General features: G+C 42.0%; 1 protein-coding gene across 1 annotated transcript in view; it reads right to left on the reverse strand.

The window, feature by feature from the left end:
- Window positions 1-1,496: 1,496 nt before the first annotated feature.
- Window positions 1,497-14,504, reverse strand: part of pdss2 (prenyl (decaprenyl) diphosphate synthase, subunit 2) — a 31,214-nt gene continuing 18,206 nt past the window's right edge. Inside the window, exons 4-8 of the mRNA XM_086127670.1 lie at window positions 14,175-14,249; window positions 10,709-10,882; window positions 8,018-8,149; window positions 7,864-7,899; window positions 1,497-1,933 (exon numbers count right to left, since the gene is read on the reverse strand). Coding sequence (XP_085983796.1) covers window positions 1,778-1,933; window positions 7,864-7,899; window positions 8,018-8,149; window positions 10,709-10,882; window positions 14,175-14,249 — 573 coding nt within the window. The 3' untranslated portion in view covers window positions 1,497-1,777. The remainder of the gene's footprint in view (window positions 1,934-7,863; window positions 7,900-8,017; window positions 8,150-10,708; window positions 10,883-14,174; window positions 14,250-14,504) is intronic.

A 14,504-nucleotide genomic window follows, 5' to 3' on the forward strand; every position in this document is an offset into this window, starting at 1 on the left:
CGGCGAGGATCAATATTTCATGAAGTGCCCAAGGCTTTCCTTGGTACAAGCTTTGGACAGGAAGCCATGATGGCTGAGGAAGCCCCAAACAGTTGAGGAAGTGGATGCAGAGAAGCAACATACAGCACTTTTTTTTTTTTAAATAAATGAAATAGTCCATGTCACGTCCTCAAGCATTATGATACAGCTTCTCCTTCATTTACCGTTTGTGTTCCTTCTGCCCACTTCTCTATTTTGCTCATCAGATGTTGCCTCTACTAATTGTCCAGGAGTAATGCGGACAAAAGTGTGGAATCAAACGTTTTAGCTTCCATGAAAACAAATGATCTCACAGACCGCATTCCAAACCAAGGGGTAGTGAAACTGGCCAAAACCTTGACATCAAACAAGGATGTCCCACGGTTTTATTTATTTTTAAATTCCATCAGTTCCATGATGTCATACGGCTCCCTGAGCTCTGTTCCTCAGGTAAGGCCCGGCTTTGACGGACAGCTGCCATCAAGCGGCCTGCGTGGTTTCGCACCTCACCTGCCTCCTCCTTGTAGACAGCGGGCCGGGGGAAACCACAGGCTACCAGGCTGGCGCCAGCTCGCGCAGCTCGGAGCAGGGCAACCAAGCCCAATCAATAGCGCTGCATTTCCTGTCCATTTGCTCAAGTCTCTTCATTAATAATTACTGCTTGGCGGAGCTTCAATGTTCTGGATGACTGGGCCAAGAGGAGAAGGCTGGGTGACCTTTGCCCGACCCTGATTTGACTTGGATCACATCACACATGCAAGAAAGTGACATGGAACACTTTATTCTTTAGCTGTAAATGTGCCATTACCACCTCCAGATAGGGAATATCTGTAATATGTCAAACTCAAGTTCAAACCCGACAATTGTTACACTTATCAACTGATCAAAATATTTGCGAGAACATGGCTATTTGGCTATGCTTGTCAATTTGTATTGTTCCGGGAAGCTTGTTGAGTTCTGATTTGTTCAGGGCTGGAAATGATGATTCCGATTTTTTTGAACAAGTTGACATTCGTGTGACTGATATTTTTTCGGTACAGAACTAATTCATGAAATAATATTTTACGTAATGAGGAGGGAATGCTTTGGAATAATCTAGATTCACCGACTAGCAACTAGAAGATTCACATTGTGGAGTAGTAAAAGTGACTAGTTGACTAGTCTGGAAAAACCACAACTCGTATACCATTATTGAATAGTCCATCACTTAACGACTGGTGTATGTTCACCTTTCCTCACCTTACTTCTCTCTCCCCTTTCTAAGGCAGGTTCTTCTTTTGGAATAGGTCCAACCCCCCCCCCCCCCCCCCCCAAAAGGACCTAAACGGCAAACAAAAGCAAAATGTATTCTGACGTCTCTCAAACTTTGACGTTTCAATCAATTCCTGCAGGATTCACTTTCCAACTTATCTTAGTCTGTGCAGATAACCATAGCAACAAAAAAAAAAAACAGGTTCAACAAGTCGAGGACAAGTGTGCATCAATTCGAAGTATGATGCTAAAATGTTTTTTTTTATTTTCCTTTGTTCTATGCTGTTGCAGCACATTCACAGATTAGCTCAGCAGTACGTGAGACAGCACCTGGTCTGGTTGGTTGTTTTCAGAAGTCAAGCAAACAGTTCAATGGTTCTCCCTTTGCTGGCCTCGGCACAAAAGGACCAATCGGGTTTCACCTCTAAATCACAAGTGTGTGTGTGGGTGTGTGCGTGTCTGTGTGTGTGTGTGTGCGCGCGCGTGGGCATATTGAAGTGAATCCCGTTCAAAATTTGGTGATGGCAGAGGCAATGTTTTCCAAAGCAGAACGAGCCTCGGATGAGGGGAAAGCCTGGATAGCCTCCAGAGCCCTGTTGCCATGGTAACAGCATAAATTGACCGCCAAGCTCAAGCCTTTCTCTGACTTAACTGCTGCCAAAAGCTGTTGAGAGAGCAAACCACACATTATTATTATTATTTTTTTTGTAATAGTCATGTTTGTATTACTGTTTTTGCCGCTACCAAACTTTGGATACAAGCTTGACGACATGTTGCACATATACTGTCTATTTTCATATGCACTGTGAAGAATACATTTGCAATCCCTCTACACAATAATTGCTATGAGTGAGTTACAAAATTGTAACTTATTGTAACTCAACAAATTTATTGAGAATGGATTACTACAATCCAACTTCCAGTCGGAAATTATGCATCTGCTCACTTATCCATCCATTATCCGAACCGCTCATCCTCACAAGGGTCGCATGGACATTGGAGCATATCCCAGCCCTATACGGGCAGTAGGCGGGGAACACCCTGAACCAGTTGCCAGCCAATCACAGGGCACATAGAGACGAACAACGATCTGCGCTCACACTCACACCTGGGGGCAATTTGCAGCGTTCAATCAGCCCGCCATGCATGTTTTTGGAATGCGGGAGGAAACCGGAGTACCCGGAGAAAACCCATGCAGGCCCGGGGAGAACATGCAAACTCCATACAGGGAGCCGGGATTGAACCCATGACCTTTGCACTGTGAGGTCGACACTGGACCACCGGGCCGCCCATAATTTGTAAACATTACCGTTCAAAGAGAATATTGCCCTGAATCATAATTTGAGGAAAATATCTGCCAGAAACACCGCAAATCAATCTTTTCCAACACATTCCTAACTTGAGAGGTGAAGTCATGAGTGTAGCATGAGAGCGAGCTGTTTTCATTGAACTGTGATCTGCTTCTCGGACTGACGGTGAACTCCGTGCACATGACCGCCGTCGAAGGAGCTCGGGTAGTGCAAGTTTGCGCAGTGAAGGAACGCAGCATTGAGTTGGCCTGGCCTTTTATGAAAATTAGTCACACTGATGAACGCCCACACATACAGTATATCAATACAAATTAAAATAATCGTCAAAGAAAAATACATAAATGCACAAACCCTCAACAAAACGACAGCAATAATCCCGCTGTCCCATCATACATAAATCACTTAAGTAAAACAGCAAATGTTTCTGAGGGAATAGAATGCACACAGTATTTGTATTTTTTTCGTGATTTTCATGTCAATAAGGCAACATGAACATACAAAGCAAGTTCAATCAGCCCTGACCAACCTTCTTTCATCCACAGACTGATCGGACTTGTTGATGTTGAGGCATTTCTTTTTTCTGTGGGTGTTTTATCTCATGAATTCAAGAAGCGGTGAGCACTGCGGGCTGTTCTTCGTCTTTTTCAATAAAAGTACTCAGATTCACCCTGGCACATGATCAATTAAGAAGAGATTCTTTTTCACTCTCACGTCACAGCATATAGCTTGCAAAACTGCCGTGTGCAATGTTGTGGATTCATTTCAATGTCCGCTTGTTCCCAAAGAGCAACAATTCTTCATTCAATGGATTTGAATAGACTACTGTATTTTCCATACTATCGGGCGCACCTAAAAGCATTCAATTTTTTCTAAAGACGACAGTGCGCCCTATGATCCAATGCAACTAATATAAAGAGACTTTAACGGACTTCATATTTCCCATGAAGTTAATTCCCTGTTAGTGTTCCTATATCTAGTGGTGATTATTAGCAGGAACCAATTGTAACTTAAAAGTGTTCTGCCCGACACTAATTGGAATGTGCATTGGCCATCACACACTCAAACAGACAACTACTTTGTGAGCTCTGGGCAGCCATTATGAAATGAAGATAATACCAAAAGCAGAGTTAACTACTGACTTAACGAAGGAAGAAGGAGGCAAGCAAGACTTCTGAGTATAATTAGCCCCTTGTGGATGTGGATGTGGATGTGCACACGAGGTACGTGTGCCTTTTTGTCCAATCAACTGCTTTCATAACTTTTGTCTTTCATTTATTGTTCTGTAATGCCATTTGTATTTATAGGTTTCATGTCCGTGTTTGTGACCAGTTCTCATTGTGACAGCCGCAGCGGTAGTGAAGGTTCTATATCAGGTGTGTCAAACATACGGCCCGCGGGCCGGAGCCGGCCCACAAGGAGGTTTGATCAGGCCCGCAGGATAATTTAAAAGTGAAAAAATGCATAAAAGACACAGAATTAATATTTTTAATAAGGTGCAATTCATGGAGTATCCGCTAGGGGGCCCACTGTTTTGATCAGAGAAAAAGGCAACAGCAGCATCAGTCTGTCACTGAGACAGACCCAACACAGCAGACGCTATCAAGGACATGTGAAAATGTTCTTGTGCTTCTTTAGACCAAAACAAAGGAAAGACATTATTTTGGTTATTTATAGCAGAGTATGTTATCATTTTAATGGCCCGGCCCACTTGACATCTACTGACGCCGTATGTGGCCCACAATGTGAAATGAGTTTGACACCGCAGTTGTATATAAAGCTGTATTGTATTGTATTCTCTTTAGCGTAGCACCATCTAGTGGATGCATAGCGCAAACGCAGCCACTACTTTAGGTTCAATTCTATGCGCCTTATAATGCAGGGCGCCCTATATATGAAAGCAGTTTTAAAATAGCCCATTCATTGAAGGTGCGCCTTCAATTGTTTCTAGAAGGACTGAGCGGTGAGTTGTAAACCACACTTAATTGACACCTAACATGACCTATTCATGCAACAACAGTACACATTTCATTTTAGTGATTTCACCTTAAAATACTAGCTTCCAAATTATTATGATGGTAAACTGGCTGGTTATAAAGACAACAGTGCAGGCGGTGACAGCACTCCAAAGATTCGAAATTGAGGGCACTGCATTGCAGCCAGGGTCTACAAAAGATTGCAGTGCCACTGACAGCCGGTGTAAAAGTGGTGGAGACCGCCCCAATGAAATGAAGGATTTGTGCCTTGGGTTGTTGCCCTGATGGTTTTCACAGTGGAAAATTTGGGAGAGTACCCAAAGTGCAAAATTTACTTTGAAGTGATGGAATTGGAAGTGATGGCGGAAGAAAGGCAAACTAAATCTATTGCTTCGATAATTTTGCAGAAACCAGCAACTGTATAATAAGTTTCGTTTGATTTATCTGGTTCCGAATGCATGGGAATTGGATTGGTCCATCCTATGTAAAATTCCATCTAATACTCAGGAAGGCAAAGCAAACTGCTCTCAAAGCTAGCACCGATTTTGCTGGAATGACCGCGACACAAAGATATGTAGAGGCAACGGACTTTTGCCATTGGTGATACATCATGCCTTTCTTGTAGCTAACTCCAAATGAAAAAAATTGCTTAGCTGAATAGACGTTACATCAAAATAATTTTTATTTCTGGCATTTGAAAAATGTTTACATGAATGTAAAAGGTCCGTTCTCCTCCTCGCCACAAGTGCAGTGATCATTAGGCAGGACATTGGCCAGTTACAGCCTGTCAGACGCATTGTGTAAAGTCGCCAAATCAACCACCACAATTTTTTCCAGGTTTGATCAATCACATTAAATGTGTTATAAAATTAGTAATTATTTCTTCACTTTGCACCCGGTCAGAATATTTTGCATGTTCAAGATAGAACCGCCTAACATTGCATATTTCTTGGGGCAAACGCACAAAAGGAATTATGTGGCTATTTTGCCCATTCGGCAGATGCAATCGCCAACTAAGTAGATTAGCTTCCACATCGGTTTGTGTCTAAGTTCAAATGTGTTCTTGTTTTTCCATGGGTAAACCTTACATAAATGAGACCCTTAAAATGGTCTGTGGTAATGTGTTCAGCATAGTGGAAGGTGCTTCCCCAAACAGTAAGTACAGTCAAACCTCGATTTTCGAACGTCTCTGTTCTCGACCAAATCGTTTTTCGACCAAAAATTTAGAGTTTTTTTATGCCTCGGATTACGACCAAAAATCGGTTCTCGACCAAACTGAGCGCACTAGAATGCGCCACTTGACTCCTTTCGCCTTCCTGACACGAGGAAGTGACGCTTCCTTGTGCAGCGTTCCATTGTGAGCAGACGTGTTCAATACAGATTTTTATTTTTTAAAAAAGAGCGTGGTTTCGGTTTTCGAACAAATCTGTTTTCGAACAGCCCCCTGGAACAGATTATGGTCGAAAACCGAGGTATGACTGTACTCGGAAAACCCAGTTGTAATGCACTGGAAGAGTTGGGTTGCGATTTCAGTTTTCACGACGAAGCGAATTATGAACAACAAAAATCTACTGAATAATCACAACTGTAAAAGTCATCCATCCATTCATTTGCCAGAACATTTACGTTTCTGGTGCCTATCCCAGCTGACTTTGAGCGAGAGGCGGCGTATGCCATACACCGGTCCCCAGCCAATGGCAGGGTACTGGACATGGATTATTCATTTGAAATGTTTCCGCGATCGGTGGGGCATGTCTTCAACTCTGCTGATTAGTATTTATCATTTCTGAAAAATGACATGCCACAAATGTAAGGGAAACCCTGGGGCAAATATTGCCACCTCCACTGCTTTTTTTCTGGAGTATGATTTTGCCCACATCCCAAGGACCAAGAATTATACAATTTTATACAGCATATTATTTGCCATGGAGAAATTGACGCATTTTAGGGGCAAATCTGTCTCATGCAGAGAGCCAGGCCTCAGCTGTACCCACATAGCGCTTGGCCGATGGCGTGCCCCGCTTTCATCAGAAGGACAACCAGGCTGGATTTTGCTGCCAATCTGCGCCTGCCTTTGGCCGCCTCCTTTTCTGCATCGCTCAGCGGCGAGCGTTTGCGGCTGCCTGCATGTACTCGCGGAAGCAGAGCCCAAAGTGTGGAAAACGAGCAAGTCACCAAGACAGTCTTAACGTGTTTGGAGACACTGCCAAACACAAACAACCCCCTGACCTGCCAACAATTTCATGAAGCAATCGAGTATCGGTAATGCTGTTTGTTACTTCATTTAAATGCTAGCTCACACGAATCTGTACTAACACTCTACCGTTGTTCACCTTTTGGCTTTGTCGCTAGAGTGCCCATGATGAAGTGATTCTTTCACTCTTCAACTTTGACCAGTTTAACTGCCAAGTCTTTGGCTTAAAAAAATATGTGAGCTGGTTATTTCATTAATAGGAAAGTGCATATCGGCTTGCTCACAGACACATTAAATTTTTTTTTGGCATAATTGCAGATTCACTTGGCTATTTAATTTCACACTAGGTGGGCAGGCACTCCAGGGATCCAACTGTTTGTACATACAAATTAAAAAGTCAATTTTCCATAATATCCCCCTTTGAAGAAGGGGGGAATATCACAACTGTTTATACCTATGATAGCATCCACTGCTATGCTCTTTGCAAGGTGAGGATACACACAGACAAGGCACTTTTTGTCGGCTCCAGCTAATGAGGATAAGCGTTATAGAAAATGGACGGATAGACAGATGAATGTCGCCACTGTTGACATTCATGAGCAAGACACTTTGTTTGAGGAAATTGGTCGATCAGGTTTAAATCGCAGGAGACATTTTGTGAAAAACTGTTCATGTGCTATATACATTGATGAAAGGAGGAGTAATCACCTTTAGGCCCAAGGTCATCTGCTTCCTGTTTGACGAGTTAGTTTATGCCCGCCTAAAGGGTAACTCGTGTCACATGACTTTCTGCTTCCATGCAAACTTCTCACAAAGTGTCCTTTCCAACTGAAGGAGATTCTCCCACAATGCCAGTGTCTTCAAGCCTCAGCGTCTCCTCCACAAATAGGCCTTGGTAACTAATCCTATCCTGCTCTGGTTTCAGACAGGACTAAATAACCCATCAAACTCCCCTCCTCTCAAGCATCCCAATATCCTCTCACCCCACAAGTCCCCTTTCTTTCCCACCTTGCTAACTTTGAAATAAGTTGCAGTGAAATGACATCGCAAAACTATTTGGTGGCTTTCATTATGTCAAGACCGTGGAGAACAAAAAAAAAAAAGCTACAGTGCTTACCTTGGAATAATCCAGCTGGTTTCTCATTTTTTTTGCCTAATGAAGAAAAAATAAAGGTCAAACGTTTGGGTGGCAGGAAAGAAGTTCAGAGTCTCATTGTGGAAACATTAGAAACTGTAGCGGTTGCGCTGCGGGTGCCACAGGCCAACATTACCTGCTGCAGTTGCTGCTGCCATCGTTCGGGGCCAACGATGTGACGGTGAAAAACCACAGGGGCGGCGCTGAAACTGAAAGACACCTGCTCTTCCACATTGCTCTTCACAAATGGCTGTAGGTCGGAATTTAGCTGCGGGAAAGAAAACACAGCAATTTAACACATCCAATAAATGAAATCATGCCTGGTTACACCCCAGGTGACCCTCATCGAGACAAGCATGATGAATGGCCCTGTAACTAACACAGCCTGCTCGATGCAAATAGTTCTTAAAAGGACCCATTTCAACGCGAACCCATGCTGGGACCCCCTGCAGCAACACAGACCAGCAGACAGCCAGCCACAGCCAAAGAGGATCGAATATAAAAGCGCATTCCAGCATTACTGGAAATGAGCTCAGAAAAAATTAAAGTGGACCATCAGTGAACCACTCAGGATTGGACCTAAAATTGAAGAAAAAGAAATAAAAGGAAAAGTTGAACAGAATGATAGAAAGAAAGAAATCCAAGACCTGAGAGGTTGAGACATAAGGCATCGCCCTCAATCCCTCAAATGTCAATCCATACTTTCTTGACTTTTTTTTTAACATTCATTTTTTAAAAATTTGGGACTGTGCGTATACCCTTAAAAAATGTTAACATTGTTGATAAACTATAAATGGAAATGATAATAACGATTAACGAAATTAAATTCTCTCTCTCTCTCTGTATACTGTATATATATATAGACATTAGAAAATATAAACATTATATATATATAAAAACATGATAAAATATAAACATACTGTACATATATGCAGTATATATATATATATATATTAGAGCTGTCAAACGATTAAAATATTTAATCTAATTAAAAATGCAACTGTCATAATTAACTCAAATGAATTAAAAATTAATCGGGATTACTCACGCATTTTTTGTCGTTTCTGAATTTCCTTTTGTATTTTTATGTCCTATTTTCCCCCCATTTTAATGCTCTCATCAACATGGAATCATGAATCAGTTTTCTATGTGCAAAATGCAAATATTTACTGAAATAACAATTTCGATTTTCAATTTTACATGAACATTTTTCACTTGGAGCAGTTATTCACACATAATCTCTCACGCAATATTACTGTCCATCAACAACAGTGAAAAAATATTTTGTCACACAACAGCTGCTTTAACAGCTCTTTTTATGGAATCAAAACAGAGCAATATAACATTATAAAGTGCACATCTAAGGTAAACTAGTACTCAGCCTATAGTGGATTTAAGCCATGGTTGCATACTTCGTTTTTCTCAAGTTTGCTTTGAACACAGCAGTCAGGCTATGTTGATTCTATTGGTCCTCTCTATGGTTTTGTGTAGACATCATTTTGGATGACTACACTTGGTTCGATGAATACACCGGAGACGTTTTATTTCTCTCGACTCTCGACGTGCCTAAGCGCACCGTCAGTCAGAGGAACACAGAGAAGCTCCACCCGCTTTATTTATATGGACACGGAACACGGTAACCTTCCACACAAAATAGTTCCAAACAAGTAACAATCGCGTCAGTGGCAGACATCGTATTCGACAGGCTACCTGCTCTTTATTCATCAGAGGCTCATCAACCTAGTCTCTTATTTCTCTCCCGAAACAGTGTCTTCTCCGCTACGTACAATCTCTATACACAGCTTGTAATGGAGGCTCTCGCTGGCAATCCGTAGTGGAGTCGTTCGATGCAATGCGAATGATTTCAGCTTGAGTCTGGCTGTGGACAATGTTGACAGGCTTGCATGCAGTTGCCATACATTTAGCTCTGGCTTCAGCAAATTTGTTCTTCGTCGTGTCATCCATTTTCTTCGCTTTGAAATGATCCATAGCTGTCTGTCTGAGACGAGGGGGCGGAGTACTCGCGTCAGCTGTGTGCTTGGCCATTAAGTGGTATTTCAGACTCGACGTGCTATGATGATAGCCCAGTTTACGACTGCAAAACATACAGGCAACTTTGGTCTTGTCAGTGGAACAATCTGGCAACTTTTTAAAAGTAAACTTCTATTCATAAACTCTTTAAGTATGCGTTTTCGGTGTCTCGCGCTGCCGTGGCTGGCAAAACAAACGTGCGTGGACCTGTGCAGCGTGCTTGTTGTTTTGTTTCTGGTTTATTTATAGAGCAACGTAACATCCGCTGTGACGTGTGCCACGTTAATCTTGCAAGAAAAAATTTAATCCCGTTAAAATTTATTTAAATTAATGCCAATAAAAATGCGCTAAACTGACAGCTCTAATATATATATACTGTATATATATATATGAACTGGAGTGCCTGGAAAAAAACCTACGTGGGCACGGGGAGAACATGCAAACTCCACACAGGAAGGCCGAAGCCGGAATCGAACCCTGCACCTCTGCACTGAGGCCGACGTGCTAACCACCGGGCCGCCCCCATCCATTTTCAACACCGCTTAATGCTGGAGTTGCTGGAGCCAATCCCAGCTGACTTCGGGCGGAAGGCAGACGACACTCGCCAGTCAGTCGCAGAGTAAATATAGAGACAAATGACCATTCATGCCAACATCCACATCATCACTGAGTGGGAACTGATCCCACACTCCCGCATATATGTCAGGGAAGTGTACCACAACACCATCAGTGACCTTCCACTATATTACAGCTCCTGCATCGGTATTCCACTCACGACTCAAAATATTAAACTTACCTTGTGGCCTAACGACAGGTGTTTGCCGTACTTGTACGCCAGTCTTTGGGACTTCTTATCATGTTGTGCCAGCTCCATGGCAGCTTGGCAGCTCTTGGCCAGAAGCGCCCCGTGAGACAGGAATGTCTGCTCCTCCCATGCTGTTGTGTCAACTTCAGTGGTGAGATTATTTTCCTGCAAAAGCGGGACGATAACATGAACGTCGAGTTCTCTCCACACTTTCATGGTTGAGTTCATTTCCGAGCCCAAGATTGTCTGGCACCGCTGAAAAGAACACTGGTTTGACACACACTGGAAATCATCTACACACCCCTGGTCGAGTCCTTGGTAATGACACTTTTGTGCCACATTTTCTCCACTTAATGATGATGTTTTTTACTGTGTTCATTACAATTGTATTTTTCAGATGATAAGTCGCTCCAGAGTATAAGTCAAACCACTGAAAAAATGTATCATGAAGAACAACAACAACAAAAAAATCACAAGTCACATTTTTGGGCGGGAAATTTATTTTACAAAAACTGAGACCAGGAACAGGAGAGACCAGTGCATCAGACAGTACAGATCGAAACAGTTCAAGCAATGAACTGCTGATTGCTTTATAATATAGGCTGTGTCTGGAAATTAATGGGGGGGAGTGCGATCTGCCTCTTCAAGAGTGGTGGTAGGGTGCAAGAGTAACTTTTCAAACATACCCCTTTGCTAACGGCAGCGAATAAATGAGTTCCAACTGGACGAAAATCCCACTTGATAGCGACATACTGTACATGTTTATCTTTTTAGTTTAAAATAGCTTACTTGAACTAGAATTCGATGTCGCATTGTGGCCAAAGGTAGAATCCTGGTGGGTTTATTGCACCGTTTACTGCTGTAAATCCGTGCCACATGCTAAACTAGCACAACATCACTCAGTAGTTGCTATAACTACTACTTCTACTCCTTCTTCCATTTCTTCTACATTCGTTTCAAGATTGTCAAATGCTACACCATCTTTTCAGCATGCTAAAGATGGCCACCGGTGTTAAGGCACCAAAAGTATTTGCCAACAGCCAAAAGAAATGTTTTTAATTTTAACATATAGAAGTCGCAGGACCAACCAAACCATGAAAAAAAAAACGTGACTGATTGTCCCAAAAATATGGTACATTTAATTCTTTTAGGCGGCCCGGTGGACCAGTGGTTAGCACGGCAACCTCACAATGCAGAGGTTGTGGGTTAGATCCTGTGTGAGTTTGTATGTTCTCCCCGTGCCTGCGTGGGTTTTTTCCGGGTACTCCGGTTTCATCCCACATTCCAAAAACATCCACGGCAGGCTGATTGAACACTCAAAATTGTCCCTAGATGTGAGTGTGAGCATAGATGATTGTTCGTCTCTGTGTGCCTATCCCAGCCTTCTTCTGGCAGTAGGCAGGGGACACCCTGAACCAGTTGCCAGCCAATAGCAGGGCACACAGAGACGAACAACCATCTGCGCTCACACTCACACCTAGGGAAAAAAAAAAAATATATATATATATATATATATATTAGAGCTGTCAAACGATTAAAATATTTAATCTAATTAAAAATGCAACTGTCATAATTAGCTCAAATGAATTAAAAATTAATCGGGATTACTCACGCATTTTTTGTCGTTTCTGAATTTCCTTTTGTATTTTTGTCCTATTTTCCCCCCATTTTAATGCTCTCATCAACATGGAATCATGAATCAGTTTTCTATGTGCAAAATGCAAATATTTACTGAAATAACAATTTCGATTTTCAATTTTACATGAACATTTTTCACTTGGAGCAGTTATTCACACGTAATCTCTCACGAAATATTACTGTCCATCAACAACAGTGAAAAAAATATTTTGTCACACAACAGCTGCTTTAACAGCTCTTTTTATGGAATCAAAACAGAGCAATATAACATTATAAAGTGCACATCTAAGGTAAACTAGTACTCAGCCTATAGTGGATTTAAGCCATGGTTGCATACTTCATTTTTCTCAAGTTTGCTTTGAACACAGCAGTCAGGCTATGTTGATTCTGTTGGTCCTTCTTGCGTGGAAGTCTCTCTATGGTTTTGTGTAGACATCATTTCGGATGACTACACTTAGTTTGATGACAACACTGGAGAACTTTTATTCTCAGTGTGGTCGCTACCACTGCACCGCTGAACTCTCGACGTGCCACAGCGCACCGTCGCTGTCAGACGAACACAGAGAAGCTCGACCCGCTTTATTTATATGGCCACGGAACACTGTAACCTTCCACACAAAATAGTTCCAAACAAGTAACAATCGCGCCAGTGGCAGACATCGTATTTGACAGGCTACCTGCTCTTTATTCACCAGAGGCTCATCAACCTAGTCTCTTATTTCTCTCCCGAAACAGTGTCTTCTCCCGCTTGGTGTACTTTAGCCTTCTCCGCTACGTACAATCTCTATACATAGCTTGTAATGGAGGCTCTCGCTGGCGATCCGTAGTGGAGTCGTTCGATGCAATGCGAATGATTTCAGCTTGAGTCTGGCTGTGGACAATGTTGACAGGCTTGCATGCAGTTGCCATACATTTAGCTCTGGCTTCAGCAAATTTGTTCTTCGTCGTGTCATCCATTTTCTTCGCTTTGAAATGATCCATAGCTGTCTGTCTGAGACGAGGGGGCGGAGTACTCGCGTCAGCTGTGTGCTTGGCCATTAAGTGGTATTTCAGACTCGACGTGCTATGATGATAGCTCAGTTTACGACTGCAAAACATACAGGCAACTTTGGTCTTGTCAGTGGAACAATCTGGCAACTTTTTAAAAGTAAACTTTCCATTCATAAACTCTTTAAGTATCCGTTTTCGGTGTCTCGCGCTGCCGTGGCTGGCAAAACAAACGTGCGTGGACCTGTGCAGCGTGCTTGTTGTTTTGTTTCTGGTTTATTTATAGAGCAACGTAACATCCGCTGTGACGTGTGCCACGTTAATCTTGCAAGAAAAAATTTAATCCCGTTAAAATTTATTTAAATTAATGCCAATAAAAATGCGCTAAACTGACAGCTCTAATATATATATACACACACACATAGTATATATATATTTGCATTTTTGTTTTCTCATGTGCCGTAATGACATTTAACAGTGCAAACAGCACAAGAAATTAACAGAGAAATTGTGAGAAAGCTATAAATTAACAATGGAGCTAAAACAAAAATAAAAAAAGGCAAGTGGAAATTCAGATTGACTGGTAACTTGAGAAATTCACCAAAAGTTAATTTAGAACCCTGTTGGCATGTATACAGTACTTCCGTAAAATCCAATCAGATCAAATAATTTATTGAGCTCTTGTGGCTTTTCGCATGCAGCACCCTGGGATTCGAAACGTTTCTTTTGGATTTAGATTGATGTCCTTTAAGATCATCGACTGTCCACCCTCGTTTATTTTTAATTTCCTGTTCTCATGCAAAACAATTACCTATTTATATGTGTAGTTTACCTCGGTGTTGTTGGAATTCTCATAGTAGATTCCTTGAACTAAATCACCAATGGCACTGGAAATCAGTTCAACAACCTGGCAAACAGACAAAAACACAAAGCAAACATTAAGGTAACAGTGGCCCTCGGTGTCCTGCATCATGTTTGAGAGAAGAGGGGACTCATGATTAAAAATGGCATCGAAACAGATGGAAGAATTGAAAGTTGATTACACGTCATCTTTAATGACCAGAATAACAGGTAAGATCTACACCGTTGTCATCACGCCCTGCTGAAGTAGGTGCTGAACCGATGAGTGTCTGTGCCACTAGAAATTATTCCTGCTGATGAG

The sequence above is a fragment of the Hippocampus guttulatus genome, chromosome 13 (assembly GCF_054856545.1).
Source record: "Hippocampus guttulatus isolate MCC_2025c chromosome 13, RoL_Hgut_1.0, whole genome shotgun sequence".
NCBI classification, from domain to species: Eukaryota; Metazoa; Chordata; class Actinopteri; order Syngnathiformes; family Syngnathidae; genus Hippocampus; species Hippocampus guttulatus.